The 23,488-nt window shown below is 49.6% G+C and overlaps 1 protein-coding gene and 1 long non-coding RNA gene across 3 annotated transcripts in view; one reads left to right on the plus strand and one right to left on the minus strand.

Moving 5' to 3' along the window:
* Chi (LIM domain-binding protein 2 Chi) overlaps positions 1–15,852 on the minus strand; it is a 154,356-nt gene extending 138,504 nt beyond the window's left edge. For both annotated transcript variants that reach the window (XM_076520374.1, XM_076520373.1), the window contains exons 1-2: positions 15,599–15,852; positions 13,481–14,132 (exon numbers count right to left, since the gene is read on the minus strand). In XM_076520374.1, coding sequence (XP_076376489.1) covers positions 13,481–14,132; positions 15,599–15,623 — 677 coding nt within the window. In that variant the 5' untranslated portion in view covers positions 15,624–15,852. The remainder of the gene's footprint in view (positions 1–13,480; positions 14,133–15,598) is intronic.
* Positions 15,853–16,219: 367 nt separating this feature from the next.
* Positions 16,220–22,587, plus strand: LOC117222193 (uncharacterized). Its single transcript, XR_004490631.2, has 2 exons — positions 16,220–16,351; positions 20,347–22,587. It is a non-coding gene; the product is annotated as an uncharacterized LOC117222193 (long non-coding RNA).
* The last annotated feature ends 901 nt before the right edge of the window (positions 22,588–23,488 follow it).

Here is a 23,488-nt window from a genome sequence, read left to right on the forward strand (position 1 = left end):
TCGAGAGCCAACCCGAGCGCGCCTTGTTAGCGTGCCAATGCACTCTCGAAAATCCTAATCTCTCTAAGGCGCCTATTTTAATCGAATCCACATATGGCTTCGAGGAGAACAATAACAATTCGAAAGATCCTACGAAATCAGGATAAACTGGACCAGAAAATTGTACATTATATTGCACATTATAATACATAGTAAATCATTTGCAGAAAGAACATTTAAAACAGAACTTAATAATAAATTATACCTATACGACATAGTAATACATTAACGAAAGCTCAGAATTTCGACGGCAATCGCGGATACTTCTTCGGCTCGGTCCCGCCGATTTTATTGAACGGAATTCCTCGAGACAACGAGCAGACCGTTGCGACGCGGCGGATCGACGAACGACATCGATAAATTGAATCGGTGTGCAAGACGGGGGAAAGCGTCGTTTAGGAGCGTCGTGGGCGTCCACGGGAAACAAATGTCCCGGCTAAATATTCATACAACCGTGGCCGCCTTCGAATTACAACTTAATACCGACGGGACGCGAATCCCGATGTATTATTCACGCATGGTCGGCCGGCCGGCCGATTTCCATCGGGCCCATGGAAAGGGCTGACTACCCTGAACCCGGCACGCGGAACTGATAATCAGGATCGCTCGCACGGAAATCGTAAACGGCCGCGATAAATGATCGCGATAAAAATCGAGCTTCGATAGGAAAACTGAAAACCGCCGGCAGGCGAATCGCGCGCGCGCGAGTTTAAAGCGAGCAGCTTTTCGAGTTTAAAGACGCTCCGCGAAGATAACGGCTACCGAACGATCTTGGGAAAATTGTGATTAATAGATTGCGGCGTTTACGACTAAAATCAATGGAACGAAACTACAAGGAAATACGGGGTGTCCCCGCAACGTTTTTCACGATTTTTCAAGAGCTTGCGGTAGTACGACAAAAAAATTTTAGCGATATTTAAACGAGAGCCGAACAAAATATCGTACTCGTATATTTCTATTTTCTATTATTTTTATTAGCTCGAGGACGCTTCCCGTTCCGCGGTGAGCTGCACGCGGCGAAAGAAAAGAACGCATCGTCGTCGTTGCACTACACGGTCGATGAATAAAGAATCGCAGGCCGAGCGCATTCTAATGCAACGACCGGCAACGCAGGCCAGATAGATACGTGGGTCGCTGACCATACCCAACGTTTAACGCCGGTGTACCGTTACGCGGGGCCCGCGGGGTGCCGATCGCTCCTTATCCGGATTAAATCTCGTTAAGGCGCCTTGACCACCCTCGAGAATAAAACAGTTTACGACGCCGAATAAGCCTGACGACCAGGTGCGTACGTCGCCCTTACGGAACGGTTCCTGGCTGACCTCGAAAACCGTCCGTCTCTCGACGCTGCTGCGACTTTCTTAGAAAAATTTCTATGCGCGGACATCGAACCGTCAAAAAACGAAACAACGATCGTACTCGACAGATTGTTGCCGAATAACTCCGTCGCGAAGCGAGACTCGTCGAAATACGTCAAGGGGTTAATCGGACGATACGCGGTTGCAACACAAGAACGGAGAACAAAGCTGTTATGACTGCGAAGATATTTCAGGCGTCTCGAAATACGGATCATAGTGTCAATTTTCTGGCAATTTTGTAAGATGTAAATCCGTCTGTGATAAAACCAGGACTTGGCTGGGCCAGAATCTGTTACACAATCGTCACACCCCCTGAGCAACGTACCATTTCGTGGTTCCAAATTAAATTTTAACCCTCGTATTTTCATCGATTACGATAGAAGCATATACCGAGTGTTAAAAAAAGAATAGAAATCATGAGATCAATTTTCCGAAAAAATTCTAAAATAAAACAACGCGTTATTTGAAATGATATTTCGAGTAACGTTATGTCAAAATGGATCACAGGCATGAAAATAACGGTGAAATAAAATGACATGTCAATCGAAAGTAAATAATTAAAGAGAGATCGAAGAAACGATGCAAGCTAAATCGTGTACCCCTACAGTAGCCGATGGTAAGAGCCGAAGAGAAATAGCTAGTCTCGATCATCGGCGAAGTTACCGGCGAAGATGGAGCTATTCCGGAAGTTCGACTACGCAGAAACTGGAGTTCGAATTCTTGGACGTCGATTGGAGCAAAGCGAAAGCCAAGAAGGAGATCGGCTCGCCAGCGGAGCGCGCGGCCGTAGGATAAAATCGACCGGTCTGAAAATAGGGGTTGTGCAGGTTCACGCGTTACAGGGGAAGGAACATCGGAGGACACATTCGAGGAAGGATAAGGCAGGCTGCGGGGTCGGAGACGGAGCAAAACGACTCGGAGACAGAGAATCTCAGCGACGACGCGCCGGCTAGACGGCATCGTAAACTTGCTCCGGGAACTTTTGAATTTTAGTAAGAGGCGGTGTCTTTCTCTATCCCCGGCCGCGAACCACTCGTCTCTCGGCCTTATAAATTAGAGGTTCCCATTCCGCGACTGCGTCGTTGTGCCGGGGAAAATGTCGGATAATTTCTTATAAAACGTTAAACATTAAAATATTTCCATAAGCGAATACTATTTAGATTTGTGGTAAATACTATTTCATTTAATACTTCAACGAGTTATTTAATTCGCAAATATTGTTTCGCTTGAGGCTTAAATCAGCACTATTAGTGCATTTAACACTAGAACCATCGAACCCTAAATGCGACTAATGCATATTGTTTTATAGCGATGCCAAGCCTGGATTTATTTAAACTTCCTACGATTTGTATCGCGATGTACATTTCGATAAAGAAGCGTACCTAAAAATATCTCCAAGAAATATTTTTATAACATCGGGAATTATATATTCGCGCGAATACGTGTATTCGTGTTTACGCGAAACAAGAATCTCTAGTTTCTACTCTTAGAGGAACTTCGTGTTCGAGCAAGCGCGCTGCCGTATCCGAAGATCGCAACGGCGACGCCAAGGCGATTCTGCTCGCCGTCGTGCAGAGGTCGCCAGGTGTTCCGAAAAAAAGGACGAGATTCGGTGCAACGCAAAGTTTCGTTGGAATGGAATATACGTAGGGCTGATCCACGCAATCGACGCGTAACTCCGTTGTTAATACATTCTACCACCCTCCATTAAAAATTTCATCGAAGAACTCATCTTAGACGATCGTGTAATGCCTATAAACAGCAACAATGCACGCCCACTATTGACGATTCAGATTAAGTTACAAAACTTTTAATCGTATCCCAATCGGTGTCCAAATATTTGCGCACGGTAGTGTATTTTTTAATAAAAAGAAAAAAAAAACACGAGGTTTGCTTCTTGACTAGGAATTGCACGGAAAGAATGCGACCAGTCGATAACGCGTCGCTAAGTCCGTGACCAAGGCTGGTCAGGTAAAGAGGCTGCCACCCCCTGGTAGACGCTCGGCTCGCGGAGTTGCTCCCTGAACTCGGTCGAGTTTGCCGAAGGTCGTTCGGCGGCTGAACTTGGATTCAATTCCGAAGCCCGATCGGATCGATCTCTCCTGGACGGTATATCGTTCTACTTGGTCCCGGATAGCAACCCTTCCGGGCCCTGGGTCCACTCAGAGTCCACCGGGACTTTGTGCAAGGTTTTATACGTAGAGAACCGACTCGCGCGATTCGAACGGTTCTTGTTATTATCGCTATTATCGCTACTATCGTTGTTATCGTTGTTATCGTTATTATCGCTATTATCGCTATTACCGTTGTTCTTCTTATTACCGTCGTGATCATTATTATTATTACTGCGAAGTTAGTAATTCTTAAATTCTTCAAGCGCCTTCATTTTCTTTTTAGTATTTAACCTGGTCAATTTAACCATAAACGCATAAAATCCGCAGTCTAATTATGACCTATCTATCATCGAAAGATAAGAATTGTATTAAAGCGTCGATTAATTGTCGAGGGAACCCTGTGCAGGGCTCGAAATTAGGATCTGTCGCGAGATCGTCAACGAGAAGCGTTAATCGGACCGCTCCGGAGATCCGCGAACTTTCGGGTCGTGATTCAGCGGCGAGCGTGCTGAAGGGGTTATAATTGCTACCGCCTCGAGACAAAGAAAGCGAAGGAATGCCTCCGATATTTTTGTACGGCTCGCGTGCCAACTGTCGCGCTCCCAAGTAGATAGTAGTAGATAGATCTACTCTGGTTCCAACAGGCGTGGATCGGAACGGCGGATCAACGAGGCAATGGACCGACGCGTCGTTATGATCCGGTTCGAGCCGGCTACGGCTCGATTCGAAGAAACACGTGAACGGCTAATCGGAGCACACCCCCGACATTCGTTCTAATTAGGACCGCCGAACTACTCTCCCCGTTTCTCATCAACTATTGAGACGAAACCGGAGGAGGAAGCCTGCCGCGCGTTTTCATTCTTACTCGCACCGTGTGCTCTCTCTGGCCGCGGAAATGTTCCGTCGTTCCGGCTCATAGGTATTCAGATTTTCTGTTCCCGGCGCCCGGTTTCCTTCGAGACTCGCGAAGGGTGCCGTTCCATGCGCCACGGGGTTGCAATTCGAGCTACTAACTGCACAACATTCTATTTTTATGTTTATCGCGTGTATCTGTAGCTTTATCAACGCAATAACGTCCGGGCTGTTTGCGTGAAAATGTTTCGCGTAGTCGACATATTTTGACGTTGTTGCATCACTTTGTAAAAATCGATATAACTTATACGATATCGGAGAGTTAAGGTTAAATTATAAGATACGTTCGTTCAAAATAGATTTTACATAGATTCAATTACACAAATAAATTGTATGATCGTATTTTTCCTTTTAAACTGCGTTTCACGAGCAGTCATAATTAATATAATAATTAAGAAATATGCCGACGAGTAACATAATAATTGATAAATATACCGATAAGTGACGCAATAATTGAAAAATAGATAGAATAACAGACGATATACTAATATCGAAGACCGAATAATCGAGGTTCTACTGTATACATAATCGGCTTTGGAGGTAACACCGACAAAGACGCATTGATATTCTTATTGTATAAACATTGCTTTGTGCGACGAGCACCTGTTTTTTGCGAAATTATGTATTGTCCACCTAATTAGCATTGATCGCAATATTGTACCGCGGAGGGTGGAGCAGCTAGATGAAAGGAGGGGTAGTTTTCGGCGAGGAGCTGCGACGAGAGGGGAGAGGACCGCGGCTGCAAAGGAAGCAGACGGCTCCGAGTGAAAGAAAAAGAGACGCGGAGAGAAACAGAGAGCGAGAGAAAGCGAGAGCGAGACAGAGACAGAGTGAGAGAGCGAGAGAGAGAGAGAGAGAGAGAGAGAGAGAGAGAGAAGGAAAGAGAGAGACAGAGACAGAGGGAAAGAGAGAAAGAGAGGGGGGATAATTCCACGGCTAAATATCGGTAAAAATCAATACTATCTCTTTCCTCGGTGCACCGCCATCGCGGCTAATAATGCAAGAGAGTCTAGCCCACCGAAAAGACCGATACGTCCATCTTCGATCCCGAGTCCAGCGAATTTCCAGATCGATACTTCCTCATTGTTTCGCCCATATTAATTATATTCATCAATCCGATACCTCTCGCGAGAGACGCACAAAACGCAACAGGATTCTATCCAACGATTTAATTAATGGTTAATTAACGATCACATTCTCCGGCGTCGGAGAACACCGACAAGCCGGGCCGAGCCGAGCCGAGCCGGCCGGTGAACAAATTGTAAACACAACGTAACTGCGCCACCGAAGTTACGGTTCGCGTTTTTACCGTGGCGGCCCCCGGATTTAATGAATACAACGATAATTAAAATTAAAACGCAAATAGACACGCGCGCACGCGGCACCGGCCCCCGAAATCCCCATCGGGATTTAATTAAAATCGATCGGAACCTTCGCAACCTGCATTCGCCTGAATTAAAGGCGGAAAAACAACCGTGGAACCTTGGCGTCCGCGTAACAAGTCGTCGGATCTGTCCGCTATGCAACTTCAAAGAGACGTCGAGGATAGCACACGCGTGTGCTGTTTCTAATTTTTTAGAGATGGACGAAAATTTTTGTATTTTCGGAAAAGAATATACGAATGTCGCGTGCGTGTGCTATATTAATTAAGACGCTAATAAAGATCCGACCGAAATACTTGTCGATATATTTCGAAACGTATGTATTACTAAATTATTTTATGCCAAAAATATATAAAATATTATAAATATGATTAAGATACTGATCGCATTAAAATGCGACTATCTTAATGGAAAATTGATTTCTTTTACCTATGTGTTCGCTACACGAACCGTCGCGTTTCGGTGCTCGATGACGACTGCGCGACAATCTAGAGGTTGTTCACTCTTGTTTAGGAAACAACGGAGAAGGCAGAATAGCGCGGATGTTTGCACGAGTACCGATCAATTAGACGAGTCCGTTCCAGAAACACGGTATAAACAAACCCCTACTTGCGGCCGGCCGGACCGCTATAAAGCGATTCGAAATTTCTCCTGTTCGTTTTCTGAAACGTTCCGGGGTGTAACAGCGTGGAACCGCGGCTCGACCACGACCTGAGACAAACAGGGAACGAAAACGCACCCGGTCGCCGATCCCGGCTCGGTGCAGCGCGGCGTCCGTTCCTCGAGATCCCTTTACACGCGAAAGTGTAAACGGCGGTGGTGGACGCACGAGCGAGCCGCTGGATCCCGACGGATCGCCACCCCGACCTCTCTTTCTCTCTCTCTCTCTCTCTCTTTCTCCTAGGTTTCTATACCTACACCTATACCCTTCGCCCCGCTCCTCCATCCCTTGTCACTCTCTCTTTCTCCTAATCTCACTCTCTCTTTCTTTCTCTCGTTTTCCGACCTCTCTCTCGCACTCTCTCTATTTCTCTCCCGATCTCACTCTCTCTCTCTCCCTTTTACTCTCTTCTCTCTCTCACACTCTCTTTTCCTCTCAGCCAACCCCGAACAGCGACAACCAAGGAGACCTGGAGGGGGCCACGGAGCTCGAGTGGTTCTCAACGAACTTTTTTCCACGCCGTGGGAGAAAAGTTGACGGCCGTTAGTTAACATCGATCTCGAGTCAAAAGGTCCCACAGTTTCTCTCTTTCGGCGGTCGAAGAGGAGCACCTGCCGGTTTTCGGCCGACATTCTTTGGGAACTCGAGGCATTTCATTTTCTTTCAAGACGAACGTGTTATTGTTGGATATTTATACTGCTGTCCGATAGATCGACGTTTCTAATTCGAATAAACATTATTTTTCTAGCCGATTGTTGGCATAACACCATTTGTACGAGTGAATTTATAAAGAACGAGATATTGAAAACTAAGGGTAGAATTTTTACATCCATTTTTATACGCTTTCCGATTGCCAATAACCATCGCAAACGACGGAAATACTTTTTCATTGCAAATTACAGATAATCGTTATAATTGGCGAGAACAGTTTTTGGTTATGAATAATCATTACGGATAACTAGAATTATACGTTGGTGAGTAATAATCATTATCGACGAGCAGAATTATATATTGGTTAGTAATAATCATTATCCACGGCCAGAATATTATTTTGGTTGCTGGTAATCAATAGTATTCTTTCTAGTTCCTTTTGTCGTACTTTTCAACGCAATATTCTTGTTTAATTTTTGCGTGTACAACCGGGTAACCATTTCTATTTTTCTTTTTGTAATTTTTAAATTAGTCTCGACAAAATATCCGAAGACCAGATATTGTGCACGTTTTGGCTGCACACGTTCTTCTCTACGCATCTCACACATTTGCATTTTCCAACCCCTACGATTACTTTCACAGCTGCAGCGATCACGATTCCTTACTATTATTATTATTAATGTATTTCTGCTGTTCTATTATTATCACTATTATTATTATTCTGTTATCATTCCATTATTACTATTATTCTACTATTATTACCGTTATTATTATTATTATTATTATTATTATTATGTTGAATTTTTGTAGAAAAATCGCAAAGGCATGCATTTATGCCAAATAAACTAAATGGAAACGAGGACGATTCGGCGTGTTGTGTTTTGGAGAAAGCTGCATCCGAGATTCGTTAAATCGTCTGTCGATACTCGTTCGCGGGCAAATGAATTGATAAAAAGGGCCGTTCATAGATGCGAGAAAATGGTGGATGCCGCGATTTTCGGCATATTCTCGAGTATCGATCCGACGCGGTAATTCGAGTCGATCGCGTCGTTGGATGTGCTTAGGTACCCGGGGTCTCTCTCGGACGTGGTCTCGCGTAAAGAACGCGGGGGTGTCGGAGAGCAGAGTGGCGGGAAGACGACAAATAATTTGTAGACAGCGGACCAGAGCTTGCTGGATATCGTGAAAAATTAAAATACAGGAAATATGAGAACCTTCGTGCCACTCCGGTGGCCCCGAACCCCCGGCCACCCTCCGTCGTTCACTCTTTCTCTCTCTCTCTCTTTCTCTCCACTCGTTGGCTCACCCGCCCTCCGTAACACGGGGTGGCTAGGAGGGTTTAGGGAGAAAAGGGGAGGTGGGTCGCGTACTACCTCCGGCAAAAGTATTGCGTCACCTCTCTCGGTACAATCCCTGCCAAGAGCATACCACCCCGTCACACAGTGGTCCGAATCAAATTTGTAATTATTACAAATCGTTACAAAAAATATCTTTCGACGCGTTTCCGATATACGATAATTTTTGTGTGCGTTGAAACACAGCGTTGGTACAGAACGATATCACGAATTTATATTATTTATATTCCGTAAATATGAAAGACATATTTAGAAAGTAAAAAATAGTTCGTGAAATTATATCGAAACAATGTTCTCCGATCGAAAATGTTAATGAGAATAAATTAAAAATTATTGTTCCAAGAATGCGGAAAATGGTTAATTATCGACGGTTGAAAGTGACTATTTTTTAAATATTTTCAGCGAAAATTTCATTGCGATATCTCTGACGGTTCAAAAGTTCTAAGAACTTGTCACCGAATTTCTCTCGATCGTCACCCTCTCTCGCTACTACCCCCCAGAGAGAAAGAGAGAAAAAGAGAGAGACTGTTTCGAACAATACGCGTCGCTGGTTACAACGTAATAGAAACGAGGGATAACAAAAGGACAACCAAGGAACAAAAAACGAGGCAAATATATAAGAAATAAGCAAAGAGAAGAGCGGGCCGCCCCACTTCGTCCTCGCTAATTTATCTTGCTGCAATTTCTTTGTCGGCGGAGCGCACTTCCCGCGGGAGAGGGAGGAGGGGTAGTGGTCGCGAAGATACACAGGGTGTCCTATTTTAATCGCTACATACGATTATCTCCAGTACTATTCGTTATTTGAAACAATGTCGACGCACGGAGGACAACCTTATATTTTTTAATGAAATCATATGATTTTTTTGTGCACAATTCGATGCACTTCGGAATTCTGAATACAAATGTACTAAGCGGTTTGTGTCGAAAAAGGATCATTTTGGGAGAGATTTTAATCTTAATGTTACGATATTAATTTTATACGATACATAATTGAGAACAGGGGTCCTACTGTGGCGATTAAAATGGGACACCCTGTAGAGAAAGAGAGAGAGCGAGAGAGAGAGAGAGAGAGAGAGAGAGAGAGAGAGAAAGAGAGCGAGAAGGGGGGGATGAAGAGGTGAGGGAAGCGCGAACTAAGTTGCGACAGGTAGACAATTATTCAACGTCGAGAAAATTATAGGGCTAGCGGGGGTTAATTAAAGCCTGACAGAAATTAAAATTCATATTAGGAAAGCCGCGCGTCCGTCGCGATCTTATCACGGCCGTTTTATAAATCCTCGTTAGGCCGCGGTTATGTTTATGCGGTTCACGCATGTTCCCGACGAATTCCCCGTCGGAGGGGACACCCCTCGCATGATTACGCGGGCCAGCGATAAATTCCGATACCGTATCAATTACGGACTGGTTCCGCGACTTCGCGTTGCTTATTTGCCCGTCAATCATGTTCGAGAAACGAAAATGTTGCAGGGAGCCGCGATACCATCAATTGATCCGCGGAGCCCCGGGCAGATTGCTCGCGGAACTTTTTCCGAAAAACAATTTCACGTTCGACGTTCCAACGGCCGAAGAAGCTTAATGGTAATTTCCTGCGCATAAATCTCTGTTCCGTTTAAGACGAGACGACGACGAGGAGGACGACAACGATACAATGTTCCGTCTTTGGGGCGAATGAAACATTCCCGCGGCCGCCATTAATTTCGCGCGACGCCGCGCCGCACCGCGCGCGCCCCGGGCCAAATTAAAAAATCGATCTCTGAGGCCCTCCGGCTCCGATCGGACACCCCTACGCGAACTATGTTGCGCGGTTCGCCGAAACTGCTCGCGAAGAACCGAAAAGGCTGGCGCCGGTTACTGTGGCCGTACCAATTGCTCCGGCTTTGGTTTGTTTTCGGGCTTAATTAACTTTGTGTTTGTCGAACATATTTCTTTTTTTTTTGTTTATTTGCTTTATCTTCGAATAAAAAAATGTAATATGTCCGCATCGATGAATACAAAGTTTATTGTGCCCTGAAAAGCAACGAAATTTTCGGCGCTATTAACTTTATATTTGTCGAATCATTTTTTTATTGTTTTATTATTTTACCGTTTTAATATATCTCGTTCGACAAATACAAAGTTATTTACGCCCGAAAACGAGCCAAAAAGGCTACCACCCCACCCCCGCGCCGCGAGAACATCGGATCGCAAAAAGTAGTTGGGGGTAGTAGGGACGGTACGATCTTTGCTCTTTTGTTCCCCATCGTAAAACTGGGCGTTTACCCGTACATTTAGATAAATAAATAAATAAAGCCTGCGGAGCTATACTCGCGAGCCTATTCGCGAATCTGCTCGCGTCAGCTTTCTCCCGCACTCGGTCGCGCGGCCGCGGTCGCGGCCGAGATTTAACGCGCCTGTAAATTCGAGCGCGTGTAAACGCACGCGTGAGGAATTCGCGGCCGCCCACGCGGCGCAGATACGCGCGCGTCTAAAAATTGTCTCTCGGCGCGTTCGATATCGCGCCGGCGAACTTATGGCACCGTGACTTTTTCCCTCGTCTCCTCTCGGTCGTTCCGATTCACGCGGAAACCAGTCGCGGAACGGCGCGAAAAACCGTTCGGGGAAACTGGTTCTCGACCGCGACGATTTTTCGCCGGCTATCGGCGATCTAGATCGCAGGCTCGCTGACACGGCTGCCAAGTTTAGCATCGAGTGATGCCCCGTTGGCGCCGTTCATTACAGGTTTCGTCCGCGTAGGCAGTCCTAACTCGCCCCGCTCCCGAAACGGCTACTTAACAACGATATGCTTTCGCTTTTGGCACTGACGGAGGCCGAGTTTGCCAGACCGCGATAAAACGCAACTTCGATCTATCCGATTGTTGCGCGATGCGGGACGTTCCGTTGTGGTCAACCTGTTACCCGCTAGATCTACGCCGACACTCGCCGCACGATTCTAGAGGGTGACTCTGCTGCGAAGGGTTTCCCGAAGTCCCAACTTGTTCGTTTTCAATCTTTTTCATTTTCTTCTTTTTTTTTGGGGGGGGGAGGGGAGGGGGAGGGTACAGGGAGACCAATCCTTTGGGGGTTATATAAAAAAACTCGTCGAATTTTTCTACTGCGGTGAGATATCAATTATTCAAACTCGGATGAAATAGGATGAAACAGCGATCAACCCTTTTCCTAAGGAATTAGCGGAATATCCGAAGAACGAACGATCGAATCGGCCTATCCGGGTCGGAAATTACCGATCGATATCGATCACCGAATTACGAAGGTTGTCGGTGGGAGCAATCGTTTCGAAGCTAGGCGACTAGAAACTGAACAAGTAAATGATGCAGGCCCACAGGTGACACGTCCCGAAAGCCGCTGCCTCGGCCGGCTATCTGCGGCTTCACCGCCGACGCGCAACACCGACAACTCTCATGCCGGGGAACATCTGTAGCTTTTATCGCGGCGAACCGTCCGGACAACCTCGACCCGTGTGTTACTGATTTCGAGAACGAGTTGTCCGAGCATTGACGACAAGACCGAACGATCGGAAACCGTTCCCAAAGGGCAGAGACGCGGGATTATCGGCAAGAATGCGGACCAACCGGCAGTCCAGTGATAAATAACGTAGTCGCTACCTGTGGACCGCGTTATCTAGGAATGTTGCCGGCCCAACAAAGTCGGACGCTCCGCTAAGCTGCGCCCTTGCGTTTCACGCGGCGACGATGGTACACGCGTACCCTGCCTAGCACGCTGTCGACACGATGGAACATCGATCGCGGTCCGGAACGAATCCCGACCAATCTATCGACTACGCGATTCGGTAACCGGTAACCGATCGACGAACGCGGATCAGGGGACTTTTAGGCATGCACGGACGAAGAGGCCACGGTATATTCGTGCGCCCGAGAAGGGCTCGATCCGCGGCCCACATTGGGGGCTGAATGAAACAGTTGTGCCGAAATCGAAGAACTTTCGATTGCAATTAGATAAAGCGATGCAGCTTTTTTTACATCGAAGCTAAAACGTCGTAGAATAAGAGAAAAATTGAGAGAATTTATTATGAACATTTCTTTAACTTTGAACGTTTGCGTGAAACTTGAACTATCGCGACAAAATTGTGATTCATCCAATGCCATGTACAGTTGGATTTTTTTATTATTCCTCGTAGATTTTGACACACTGATTTGAAGGATTGCAGCGGTTTAACTCTGCAGCGATCGCGGATACGATGTTATTGGATTTCCGGATAGCTAATAGATGTTTTCGTAAATAGTGCACAGATCTGTCCATAACCGGATCAAGTAAAATTAATACAATAAAACCGTTTGGACTTACCTTATATGTAAACATCTTACCAGCAGGAATGCTACCCTAATAAGGAAACTTTGGGGTAAAATTTTAGCGTTTCCGAGTCACATAGAACCCCTCCTACCAGTCTCGCTCTACAATCTATCGCGCGGGACACGAGTAATTCTTTAACGCTTAAAGAACCTTGAGTTCTCCAACACATGGTATCGGATAAATCACGTTTTCATTCGATTGCAATCAGAAATCCTTCGATTTGGACGCAACTTGGTCGCATCGGCCCAGCGTGGGCCGGTGGCGACTAGAACACTGTAGCCTCCTGGAGAGCTTCCGACCATTGTCATGCCTCGGAAGATATTTAATTGAAACAAGACATTGCGAAAGAACAACTGCTGCGCTTTTTACTCTGCGGTGTCGATCGTGGCTCATGGTCGGAAGCGTTCCAGATCGATGGAAATGGCCGCGTGGCGAGGGACAGCTTAGCAACGAGCTAGATCGTGCAACAGTGCTCCGACGAGTCGGTAAACAAAAGCACGCGGTAACACCGAAGTGCGAAAACGGCACCATTGTCGGACCAGTTGGCAAAGGAAGCGAGTCGGTAATTTATTTATCGACTCGCCACGCGGACTTATAGGCGCTATCGATCCTCCAGATTCTCAAGGAGAGTCTGGGCGCAAGGGTTGCCGCAAGCTGTTCCTCGGACAGGCGGATTTATGAATGAATCGTTCTCACTCACCCTTGGTCCATCCTGTCCACAGGTCCCCCGGGTCCCATCATGGCAGGGTGACCGGGTCCGATAGGTCCTGTCATCGGATGTCCAGGTCCGAACGGGCTTCCGGGCGGCATTCCGTATTGGGGTCCGCCGAAAGGCTGTCCATGGGACGGGAAGTGGGGGTTACCGGCTCCGGGAGGAACGAACGGCGGCCCCGAGGAACCTGGCCTGCCGACGAACTGCGGAGGCCCACCGGAAGGCGAACCGAACGGGCTGGGCCCGGGCCCGTTGTACGGAGGCCCGGAATTGTTCGGCGGTGGCGGAAAACCCGCGGAATTCGGCGGTGGTCCCGGACCGGGTGTCGAGGAACCACTTGGGGCCGGCGAGGCGGTGTACTGAGGGGTCGCGGACCCGGGTGGTGGGCCCTGATAAGGCGGCGCACCCGCTGGACTACCAGCACCACCGGGAAACGGGCTAGGACCTTGGAAGGCCGCATTGCTGGGCGGGCCACCTGTACTGTTGTAGGGACCGGACCCTGGACCTCCACCCTGGCCGACGGAGTTCGGTGTAAAGGGCGACGCCTCCGAACCGGGTGGCGGGCCCTTCCAAGAGGCTGGTGTTCCCGGATCCTCCAGCGTGGTGGTGGCTGCCAATGGCGTGTTCAGGCGGCTACAGCCTGCAATCAATCCCGAACCGGTTAACGTTTGGACTGCCGGCATTTTCATGCTAAAAATCTAACCGATTTTCCTCCCGGAATATTTCTACGCAAAGTGGCAGCCATATAGACACAGCGAGCGACAAAATACACCCCTGTTCGTAAGTCCCTGGACACTTAACGCTATTAATTAATAAGTACTATACGATAATCGTAATAATATTCATCGATAATTTCATAACTTTTTTTTAGATAACTATATTAATTAAGGAAATATCTACATACCTATTGGCGGGGGTGCACATACCTGTGGCACCCTTTGAAACGATACAACTATTTTGAAACTGAAATAACGGCTCGAATTTGTTTTTTAAACGATAGGACTAATCTATTGGACAACGACTCTAAGATAACTTTCTCTAATTTTGAAATTACTTGGGAGCAGAAAACAAGGAAAACAAGGAAAACAAGGAAAACAAGGAAAACAAGGAAAACAAGGAAAGGTATTCTTTTATTACTTATTTTGTGTAATGCACGAGCATTTAGCTACTTCAAACATGGGGTTCATTATTTTCACCTACGTCCAATTTGGAGAGATAATAATTGTTTTTTTTTATCAAATTGTTAGTAAAACGAAAAAAAAACACAAGATCGAGTGATTCCGTAAGTTACGGATAATTTATTCCGACCTATTTTTATTTGCTCGTGCGTTATTTTCGCTCACGGGAAAATTATTTACAGCGTGGCTATCTATTAACATTTTTTCTCACAAATCGTATAAAAAAAAGGAGAACTGTTCTCCAAAATATATTACAATATTGGCGACTCCGTACGGCATTATGCCAACAATCTAATGGTTAATCTTCTAGCTAAGGTTTTTTTATACAGAAATCTACCCTCGAAGCCACAAGCTTCACCCCCGTATGATATTTGCACGACAGTAAATACGAACGACTAAACTAAGTAACGAGTACGTTACAATTATAGCGAGGAGTCTCGTCGAAAGACTGGAACAAGAGATATTGCATAAAATTGACTCTGTCGATCCGTCTCCTAGGATGGTAATCTTACTAGACTAACTCTATACATGACCTAGATAATAGCAGATAATACTAACTAGCTGTCGCACCGCCTATGCGGATACGTCGTACCTAGATACTCCTCGTCGGACTCGGATAAACCTTAACTATATTTCTCTAGCTTACACGTAAAGCTCCTACTTCGATAATTTAATATATCCGTAACAACGAAAGATTCCTACACGTCTATCGACCTGTCTACGAAAGACTAACAATAATTCCCACTTAAAATACATCATCGTGTACCGTGCAACGTGCATGGACAACCTTTACGCTCGTAATGTAAACAATGGCTTGGCTCGCAGCAATATCTTAACCTAGCGAAGTAGATAGTCGGTAGCGAGACTAACGGAAGCTCGTTGCAAGCTCTGGAAAGCCCTAGTAAGCCAACAATCAAGCGTAAATCACCATTATTTGTCCCATTGGCCTTCATTGTCCTGCGGTCACCCAGCTCATTCCATTGCACCGATCGCCCACTGCGGCAGGAATCAGCACTGTGCGGGTATCGTTTCGTGGAACAGTGTTCTAAATCGGGGCCAGGACAGTCCTTTGCCGAGTAAACGGGTCTGGCCACAGTGGTAGCTTGCAGGTTATGTGCCGGTAACCTAACCTATACGGCGACGAAACGCGATACGCGGTTTCGTTGCGGTGGGTTCTTCGAAACACTGTTAACTCACGGCACAGGATCGACGAGTTCTTTGTCGAGTCCTCGGCGGCAGTCTCGCGAGAAAAGTCTATAATCCGGCGACAACAATGGGCACCTGTACGTTCGCGTTGCCGGCATCTTCACGCTGATCCACGAACCTGTTCGAAGAGGTTTCACGGCCGATCTGGACAAGGCCGGAGCGCGCACCCGGACGCAGCAAGGCGCGTGCACAGCACCGACATCACCGCTAATCTTCATTCATCTTGCCGTCACATTGCAACAAAATATCGCGACACATCCTCCAAACACACGAATGGCCCGGTGCGCCAGAGGGAGGGAGAGAGAGAGAGCGACGGGAGAAGCGCGAATAAACACCACCAGAGTCAACAGACCAGCCTGCGAACTAGGAGCGTAGGAGCGCAGGTGGCGCCACTCTACTCCTCTCCTCTATTTACTCCGACGAGCCTGACCCGACCGTCCGCGGACAAAAGAAACTTTCCCGAACGACGAAACGAGTAAGTAAACCACCGAGAAACGTATTCTTCACCGCTCACCGTTTCCGCGACGAGAACGTTCGCGTTCGTTCTTCGGTTATCATCGATCGGTTCGAACGCGGACGACGATGCTCCGAGAGGACATCGCGACGCTTCGCGAATTGCGTGTGTCGCGTGTTGCTGCGAGTCGCGAGTCGCCGAGACGTCAAAGTCTCGTCTGTCAAACGGGTGGACGGGATCCCGTGTCGGGGTCCGTTAGAATCGCGAAGACGACGAGTCACTAGCCTTTTGCCCGCGGCACTTTCACCACGCATTCGCTGCGCATTTGTCACTCACACGTGCACTCGGGCTGCCGAGGACCAGAAAGGTGGAGGTACACGTACGCACGTGCGCCAGGGTCGTAGCTAGCGGACGCACGCACCCCTGGCACCTAGCTGGCTTCGGTAACCGACCACGTGTTCGCCACTGGTCCCTCCTAGGTACCCTAGTGTCAACTGGATTTCTTCCTCGGACGCAGCCAGTAAATGCTATTCCACGGGTGCAGCCCGAACGACGCTGCCATTTTTAGCAAGCTGGCTGCATGGGCCAACGCGGCGCGGCGGCAACGAGTGCCCGACACCCCGCCCAAACACACCGGGGGCTATACCCCGACCACCCTATCGGGGGTAACACACAGTCCTCCTGCGTCGCCTGTGTCGCACACACCGCAGAAAACTCCGAGGATCCTTTAACTCCGTTGGTCCTGGCACCACGGTCCTCTCTCGGTTCCCATCGATCCCCCTTTTCAACCGGCGGCGAAGGTAATCCCTTCGTATTGATTCTAAGCCGCGCTCTAGCTACCTACGCGTAATTACGCGAGGCTCGAACCGATGTTCCCTGCACTTGCGTGCACCGGTCGCGACTCTGTCCGCCGACTTTCTTTTTTCTCCCTCGGCCAGCCGCGAAGTAGACAAGGTCCGGCCGACCTTTCGACACCTTTCTCGGGTTCCTCTGTCCGTCGATCGGCGGGCGGCCTCGGCGCGTGTCCCCGCGCGCGATTAATTCGAATCCCGGAGAGTTATCGCCGGTGGACCGACTGTAATTTCCGATCGATTAATCAGGAGGAAACTTCGGCAACGCGGTGTCGCCTGTTGCATGCAAGCAACGACGCCGTGTGTTTGTACACGACCTGCACAGCCGAACGGTAGTGCAGCACCCGTCGATTTGTAAACAACCGAGAGAAGTGTGAGAGAGAGAGAGAGAGTGTGTGTGTGTGTGAGAGAGAGAGAGAGAGGGAGGAGAGTCCGCCGAGAGAAAACAATCGCGTGGCACACAGACAGCTGCAACCGACCAAGTCCGGCACACTCTGCACCCTGTTCCTCGCACCCCTGTTGTCCTCCCTCTTCGGACTCTCAATCGAACGTTCTCACCCCCTACCCCTCGACGGAGGGGTGACGAAGGGGAGGATGAATGAACACCGGCGACGAGCTCTCCGGACGCGGCTCCAACCTCGAAGCTTTCGGAGCACACTGCGATTGGAAAGTCGCGGGTGTCTACCTGGCCGTAGGCAGAAAGCGTGGCGGCACAATGGACACACGTTGTTACCAGAGCGGGGACGTCGAGGAGCGATCGAGCACGAAAGGCAATTACGAGAAACACACGCGTCACTCGCTGCTCATTCATGGACGACTCGTCGCGTCGCGTCGCCTACCGTCGCCTAGCGTCGCGTCGCCTAGCGTCGCCTCGCTTCTCGGTGTGCGGCGTCGTGGAATCGCGCGAGCACGGGAGGGAAAAAATAGACGGAAGGACCGAGAGAGAGAGAGAGAGAGAGAGAGACCAGGGTCGATGAGGAATGGGAGCGATTCGGGGCCGACGACGGTCGCGGTTTGTCCACCTCCCGAGAACTAAGACGCCGCCGCCGCCGTTGGAAAACATGCAAGACGCCGCGTCGCGACGCGGTGGAGGAAGCCGTTTCCACGTGGAGCGTCGCCCACGGATGCGTACGGCCCTGCGCCGAGAGCTGCACACCCGACCGCAACGGGACTGCGCCTCGCCACAGTTACTCTTTTCTGTCACCGCCGACGCCGCCGACGCCGCCGACGCCGACGCCGCACTCACCACTTTTCCACGACGAAAAAACCTCCGGCTCCGAGCAGAGTATCGTGCGACACCGGGGATCGTGGACAGGATCCTGGCCGATCGGCCGGTCATCCTAGATCCTGGCCCGCCGAGCCGCGAGGGTTGCTTTTTCGCGCGTGCAATGGCGCGGCCGACGCCACATTTTTTCTCGCTCCTCGTCGGCTTCAAAGTCTCTCCCGTCGCGGGGGACTCAACACTCGCCGGTTGACAGTGTCACCCTAAAAATCAATAAGGGGTTCACCCTCGACCCTGCCCACCCTCTTCCTCCTCCTGCACCTTTCCCTGCCCCCCCCTGCCCCCGACTCCCGCGACCCACCAGCTCGCTCTCTTTCCATCCACCGATTCCCTCCCTCGCCCTGTGCCGCCCTGTCTTTCTCCCTGCGTTTATCCCAGGAACGTATAACGGGGGTCGATGGGTCGCCGAGGTTATGGTGGTCGGACGACCAGTCATTCTATTAGGCGGCGATGCGACGCCAGGAGGCCTTCTAACCTTCGGAAACCACCCCCCTACCATCTTCGCAGACACCGAACATTGCCGACAGCCTCGTTTTCGAAACGCCGCGCACAAAGCCGCGCGCTCCTCTCCAAAGTCGGAGCAAGTTTTCGGCAGTCGAAACCTTCTCGGCCGGTTGAAAGTTCGCGTAACGTTAATTACTCCACTTTTTAAAAGGGTAATTACCAAAGCGGCGATCGAAGATTGATTTTGACATGCTTCGTTGTTTCGTGTTCCTCGATATTTGAAACGCTTCCGAATACGCTACAACGATACGATATAGTATTTTTTAGTACAATTTTATAGTACTTTTATGATTCAACCAAATTTTTTCTCGATTACTTTAGCGAGTCACGATGTATTTTGTTGCATGGGCGGTTCAAAAAATTACGCACGCATGTTGCACTGCCCAGAGGTTGGGGTTTCAACCCCTTCCAGAGGGGTTGAAAGTTCACGTGCTACTCTATTTTATGAAAGGAAAACAGCAAATCGCGAAAGCGATAAAAGATGTATCTTTCGGTCGTTCGGAATTTCGTATCGCGAAACGTTCGGAGAACGCTTTCGAGCCAAGTTAGCTGGCCCGCCGCAAGGAAATACGCGAAAGGGAAGTTTCAGGGACCGTTTGAACTTCGATCTCGAACTTTTTAATTGGTGAGAACGGTTCGACATGGTCCATTGTGGACGCTGAAAGCCGCTCGGACCGCGTCGGCGTAACCGAAACGGCGCCCGGCTGATTTTTCTCGATTTCTCGCTAATGCGGTTACGTCTGGGGGCAGCAGCGACGGCGTTATGCTTCCTTGTTCGCCGACGAGTCGCTCGAATAGAAAGGCCGGCGTCGAACGGGAAACCGAGTGCCGCCGACCTACCTCACGGCTCGCTCGGGTTCGGGTTCTCGGCCGCAGAGCCGCCAGAAAACGGAGAAGATTAGTTCACCGTGGGGCCGGAAGTTGCACGGATCGGCGGTACTTTCTACAGTTTTACGAGAACCGTGAGGTTCGAGCGGTTTACAGCACGGCCGCTGACACGAATCCACCGCGGGCACAAAGTAGATCGTGCCACGAGGCACTTAGGTCGTCGCGACGCTGGAACGAGTTTCGGGAAGACATACATCCGGATCCATAACAATTAATTGTTCGCCGTGGCTGATCTTCCCGGGCACATAGTTCTCCGAAGTGTACATAGAGTTCACGGTATTGGCCTCGGGACGTCTCCCGCGGTAATCGTCCGGAATAGAGTCCTAGATTACCGTATTACCCCGGCGATAGGGTAGAAAAGTAACACAGGTCTCGAGCCACCGACCAACCAACGATCCGATCTGCCAAAATTCGTCGTCTCCCTCGAAACGAAGTTAATGCGAACGATTTAATTGCGTGCAGAAGATTCCTTATCTCTTGTCTTTTTGTAGGTGAGTCGTTTTCACCACCATGGAACGTGGACAAATTTGGAACGGGAGCAGCAATGGGAACAGTCGTCCGAAACAACGACCTTGACAACATGTTTCAAGGATATCGAAATCAGTGCCGAGAATTCTACTTGGAACGATCGTCCGTCCTGGAAAACAAGCTTTCCGAAAGAAGATGGTCGGAGATAGCGGCCGAAACGAGAGACGCGTTATCTCGGATAAGCGTCGCGATTGATCGGTAGATAGAGGAGTATACCTGTAAGGAGAACGCCGTCGAATTCCAAACTAGCGGAGCATCGTGGACGCGTCTCGAAGCAGCTCGGGCCTCGTCGGCAGGTTTCTCGGTTTTCTGGGCATCCGGCACGAGGATCGGGAGGCTCGCAGTTTCGAAACGGTAAATTGCTCAAGGCCGCAGCCTGTGCAGGTGAAAACCGCGCGCATAGGCCGGCTGTCACGCGAGCGTCGCCGGCGCACACTGTGTGTCAGAGCGCGCGGCACGCGGCACGCGGCACACGGCACGGCATCCCGATGGCTATCCGTCGGTGAAGGCACGATTCGATAACCCGCCGATTCGGGGTCAACATGGCCGCCTTTTATAACGCCGAGACGGTGAAAAGTCGCGTTCAGTGACAGCCGATGCGTCCGCCGGAATGGGAGACGCGACGCGTGCCACCCGGCCGCGCCGGGGAAAACGGCGTCGAGCGTTCAGCGTCGAGCGTCGACGTCGACGCGCCCGACGTCTCGCTAACGAGGGCAGCTTTTCACGCGGAAGCTCGATGAGCGATACACGCGTAATTAGAGGCTCGAACGGCCGCGAACAGAAACGAGACACACGGGCGCACAAGTGTCCCTCTTTTCCCTTTTTTCCCCCTTCTTTTGATTTTCACTATTCGCCTTCGGGTCTGCCTCGGCGACGTTCGAATGCGTCGACGGTGTTCGCGGTGAATGCCGGTGCCGCGTCGTTAACGCGACGGAGCACCGTGAAACCGAGTCGCCGATGTTTCCAGATCCGTCGTTATGCGCGGTGGTTAAGTGCAACGGAATGCACCAAAGTTGCCGATGGATATCGCGAATGTTCGATGCCGCCGAAGTTCGCGGACACGCTTCTTCCGGCACCGCCGCGGATTTTGAACGAAGCGCGAGGCAAACGAGCGATCCAGGTGGAAGGTGTCAGGAAATAGATGCGTCTCCTATATTTATTTATGTCTAACCGACGTAAAGATTTGTTCGTCGCTGCAGTTTACAAGAAGTTCCGGAGGCTCGCATAAATTTCATTTATTCCAACGTTCCAAGTTGAATTAAAAAATTCTACAATTTCAACGCGAACTTGGTCGCTTCTCTCCGCTGTGAAAAATGTGGCGAACCGAAAAATAAACGTCTCCGGCCGCTTTCGATCTTCCCGCATACTTTCGCAATTTGTGTACCGTGGACAAAAAATGGCAGGACGCGGGATGGCGGCCGGTCGTCGGAACCGGCTAACCGGACAGGCGACCGTGCTAATTGGTTCCACCGAAAAGTCCCGTGTCGGCCGACTTGTAATCACCGTAAAAAAACGGTCGGCCGCCGCAAAAACTCATCGGGCCAGGCGACTCGATTTTTCCCTCCCCCTCGGTGACAAGTTTTTCCCGCGAAACCGCGCGGAAATGTCTGGTGCCGCGAGCGCGTGGCCAGCCGCGAGGTGAATGACAGTTGCGGACAGTTCGTACACAAGCACGTTCCACTGACCCTGGTCTGAAACGATCCGGATGAGCTGAAACGACCCGTTCCCTCCGCCCTCGCCCTCGCCCTCGCCCTCGCCCCTCTGGCCGCACGTGCCACCCCGTCGCGTCCCCTCGGCCCCCGGTCGACTTTCCGCACTCTTATCCAAAGCCGAACCCCGGACCAGAACTGTCCGAAGAAAGCCGCACGCCGTTTCGCAGGAGATATTAGGATAAGTTTCATTCATACAAACTTCGGAACAAATCTCGACCTTCGGAAACCACGGGTCCCGAGGTGAGCGAGCTGCGCGCGAGACCGAACAAGCTGCTCGCCTCGCCACGGTACGGTAAATTCTCCCACATTGTTCCTGTTGGAGGTCTGCTGCATCGATATTATACGTAATTACGCATCTACTAATTACATCCAAGCCGAGGGACAATGTGGGAGAATTTACTGTGCATAGGATACATGGAAAATAATCTTGATTAAAAATTGTTCAAAGATGTCGTCCGACGCCTTTGGGAAAAATATAGCGTTGAACAGAAACGATTAAATGTCTTTCTCATTTATTAAAATGTCTTTCGACACCGTCGGTGGAAGTAGCGCTAAGTTATACGCGTGTACAAGCACGGTACAGCTACAATAGCGTCGCTGTAGCGTACACGCACACGCGGCGGAAGCTCTCGCGGAAAGCACAAAAGTTTCGTAGTGCACCTAGCGGACTTTATCGAAACTAAAGCTTTAAGAACACAGGAGTAGGGACGAAGTCGGCCCACGTCTCCTTCTTACACCGTGACCCGAAGACCTCAACGATTGAACCCCGAAAGAATCGATATGAAAGAAGGTGCTCGTTTTAGACATCTCGGACCGAGCAGACGGAAAAGACTGAATATTCCATCGGCGTAAAAATATCCGGGCTATCAGAAGCCTATGAAGATCCTAATCGAACAGCGTCGGAATCCTTTTAGATCAAGACGTCTCCGCGCGGAAACTGATCGAAGGCTCCCGAGACGGAACCTCGAAAGATCAACACGCGCACAAAAGAAGGTGCTCGCGGAACAGTTTCGGATCGAGTTGCCGGAGACACCTTCTGTCTTCCCGCTTGCGAAACGCGTCTAGGATCGTTTCGGCTGTCTGTAGGAGCGTTCAAAGTACAATTTGCGCTCGTGATCGGTTCGCAGCTGTTCCTAAGTGGAGTCGGAAGCTCCGAAGTTCACGGCGCGCGGAGAAACAAGTTGGATCTGCGGAAAGGCACGGAGGGAAGGCCAGAAGAGCAAGTTCGTGGTTGGCTGGAGCGGGGTGGTACGAGAAGGTGGATGGGAACGAGCCGCCGCGTCGCGCCGCGAGGGTGGCGGGCAGAGGCCGAGCGCGGGGAGAAGGGCCGGAATAGGTCGATACGGTAAACTATTGTCTGGCGGGTGAAGTGTTCGCGAGAACCGGGCGGAAG

The sequence above is a fragment of the Megalopta genalis genome, chromosome 3 (genome assembly GCF_051020955.1).
Source record: "Megalopta genalis isolate 19385.01 chromosome 3, iyMegGena1_principal, whole genome shotgun sequence".
In the NCBI taxonomy this organism is placed as follows: Eukaryota; Metazoa; Arthropoda; class Insecta; order Hymenoptera; family Halictidae; genus Megalopta; species Megalopta genalis.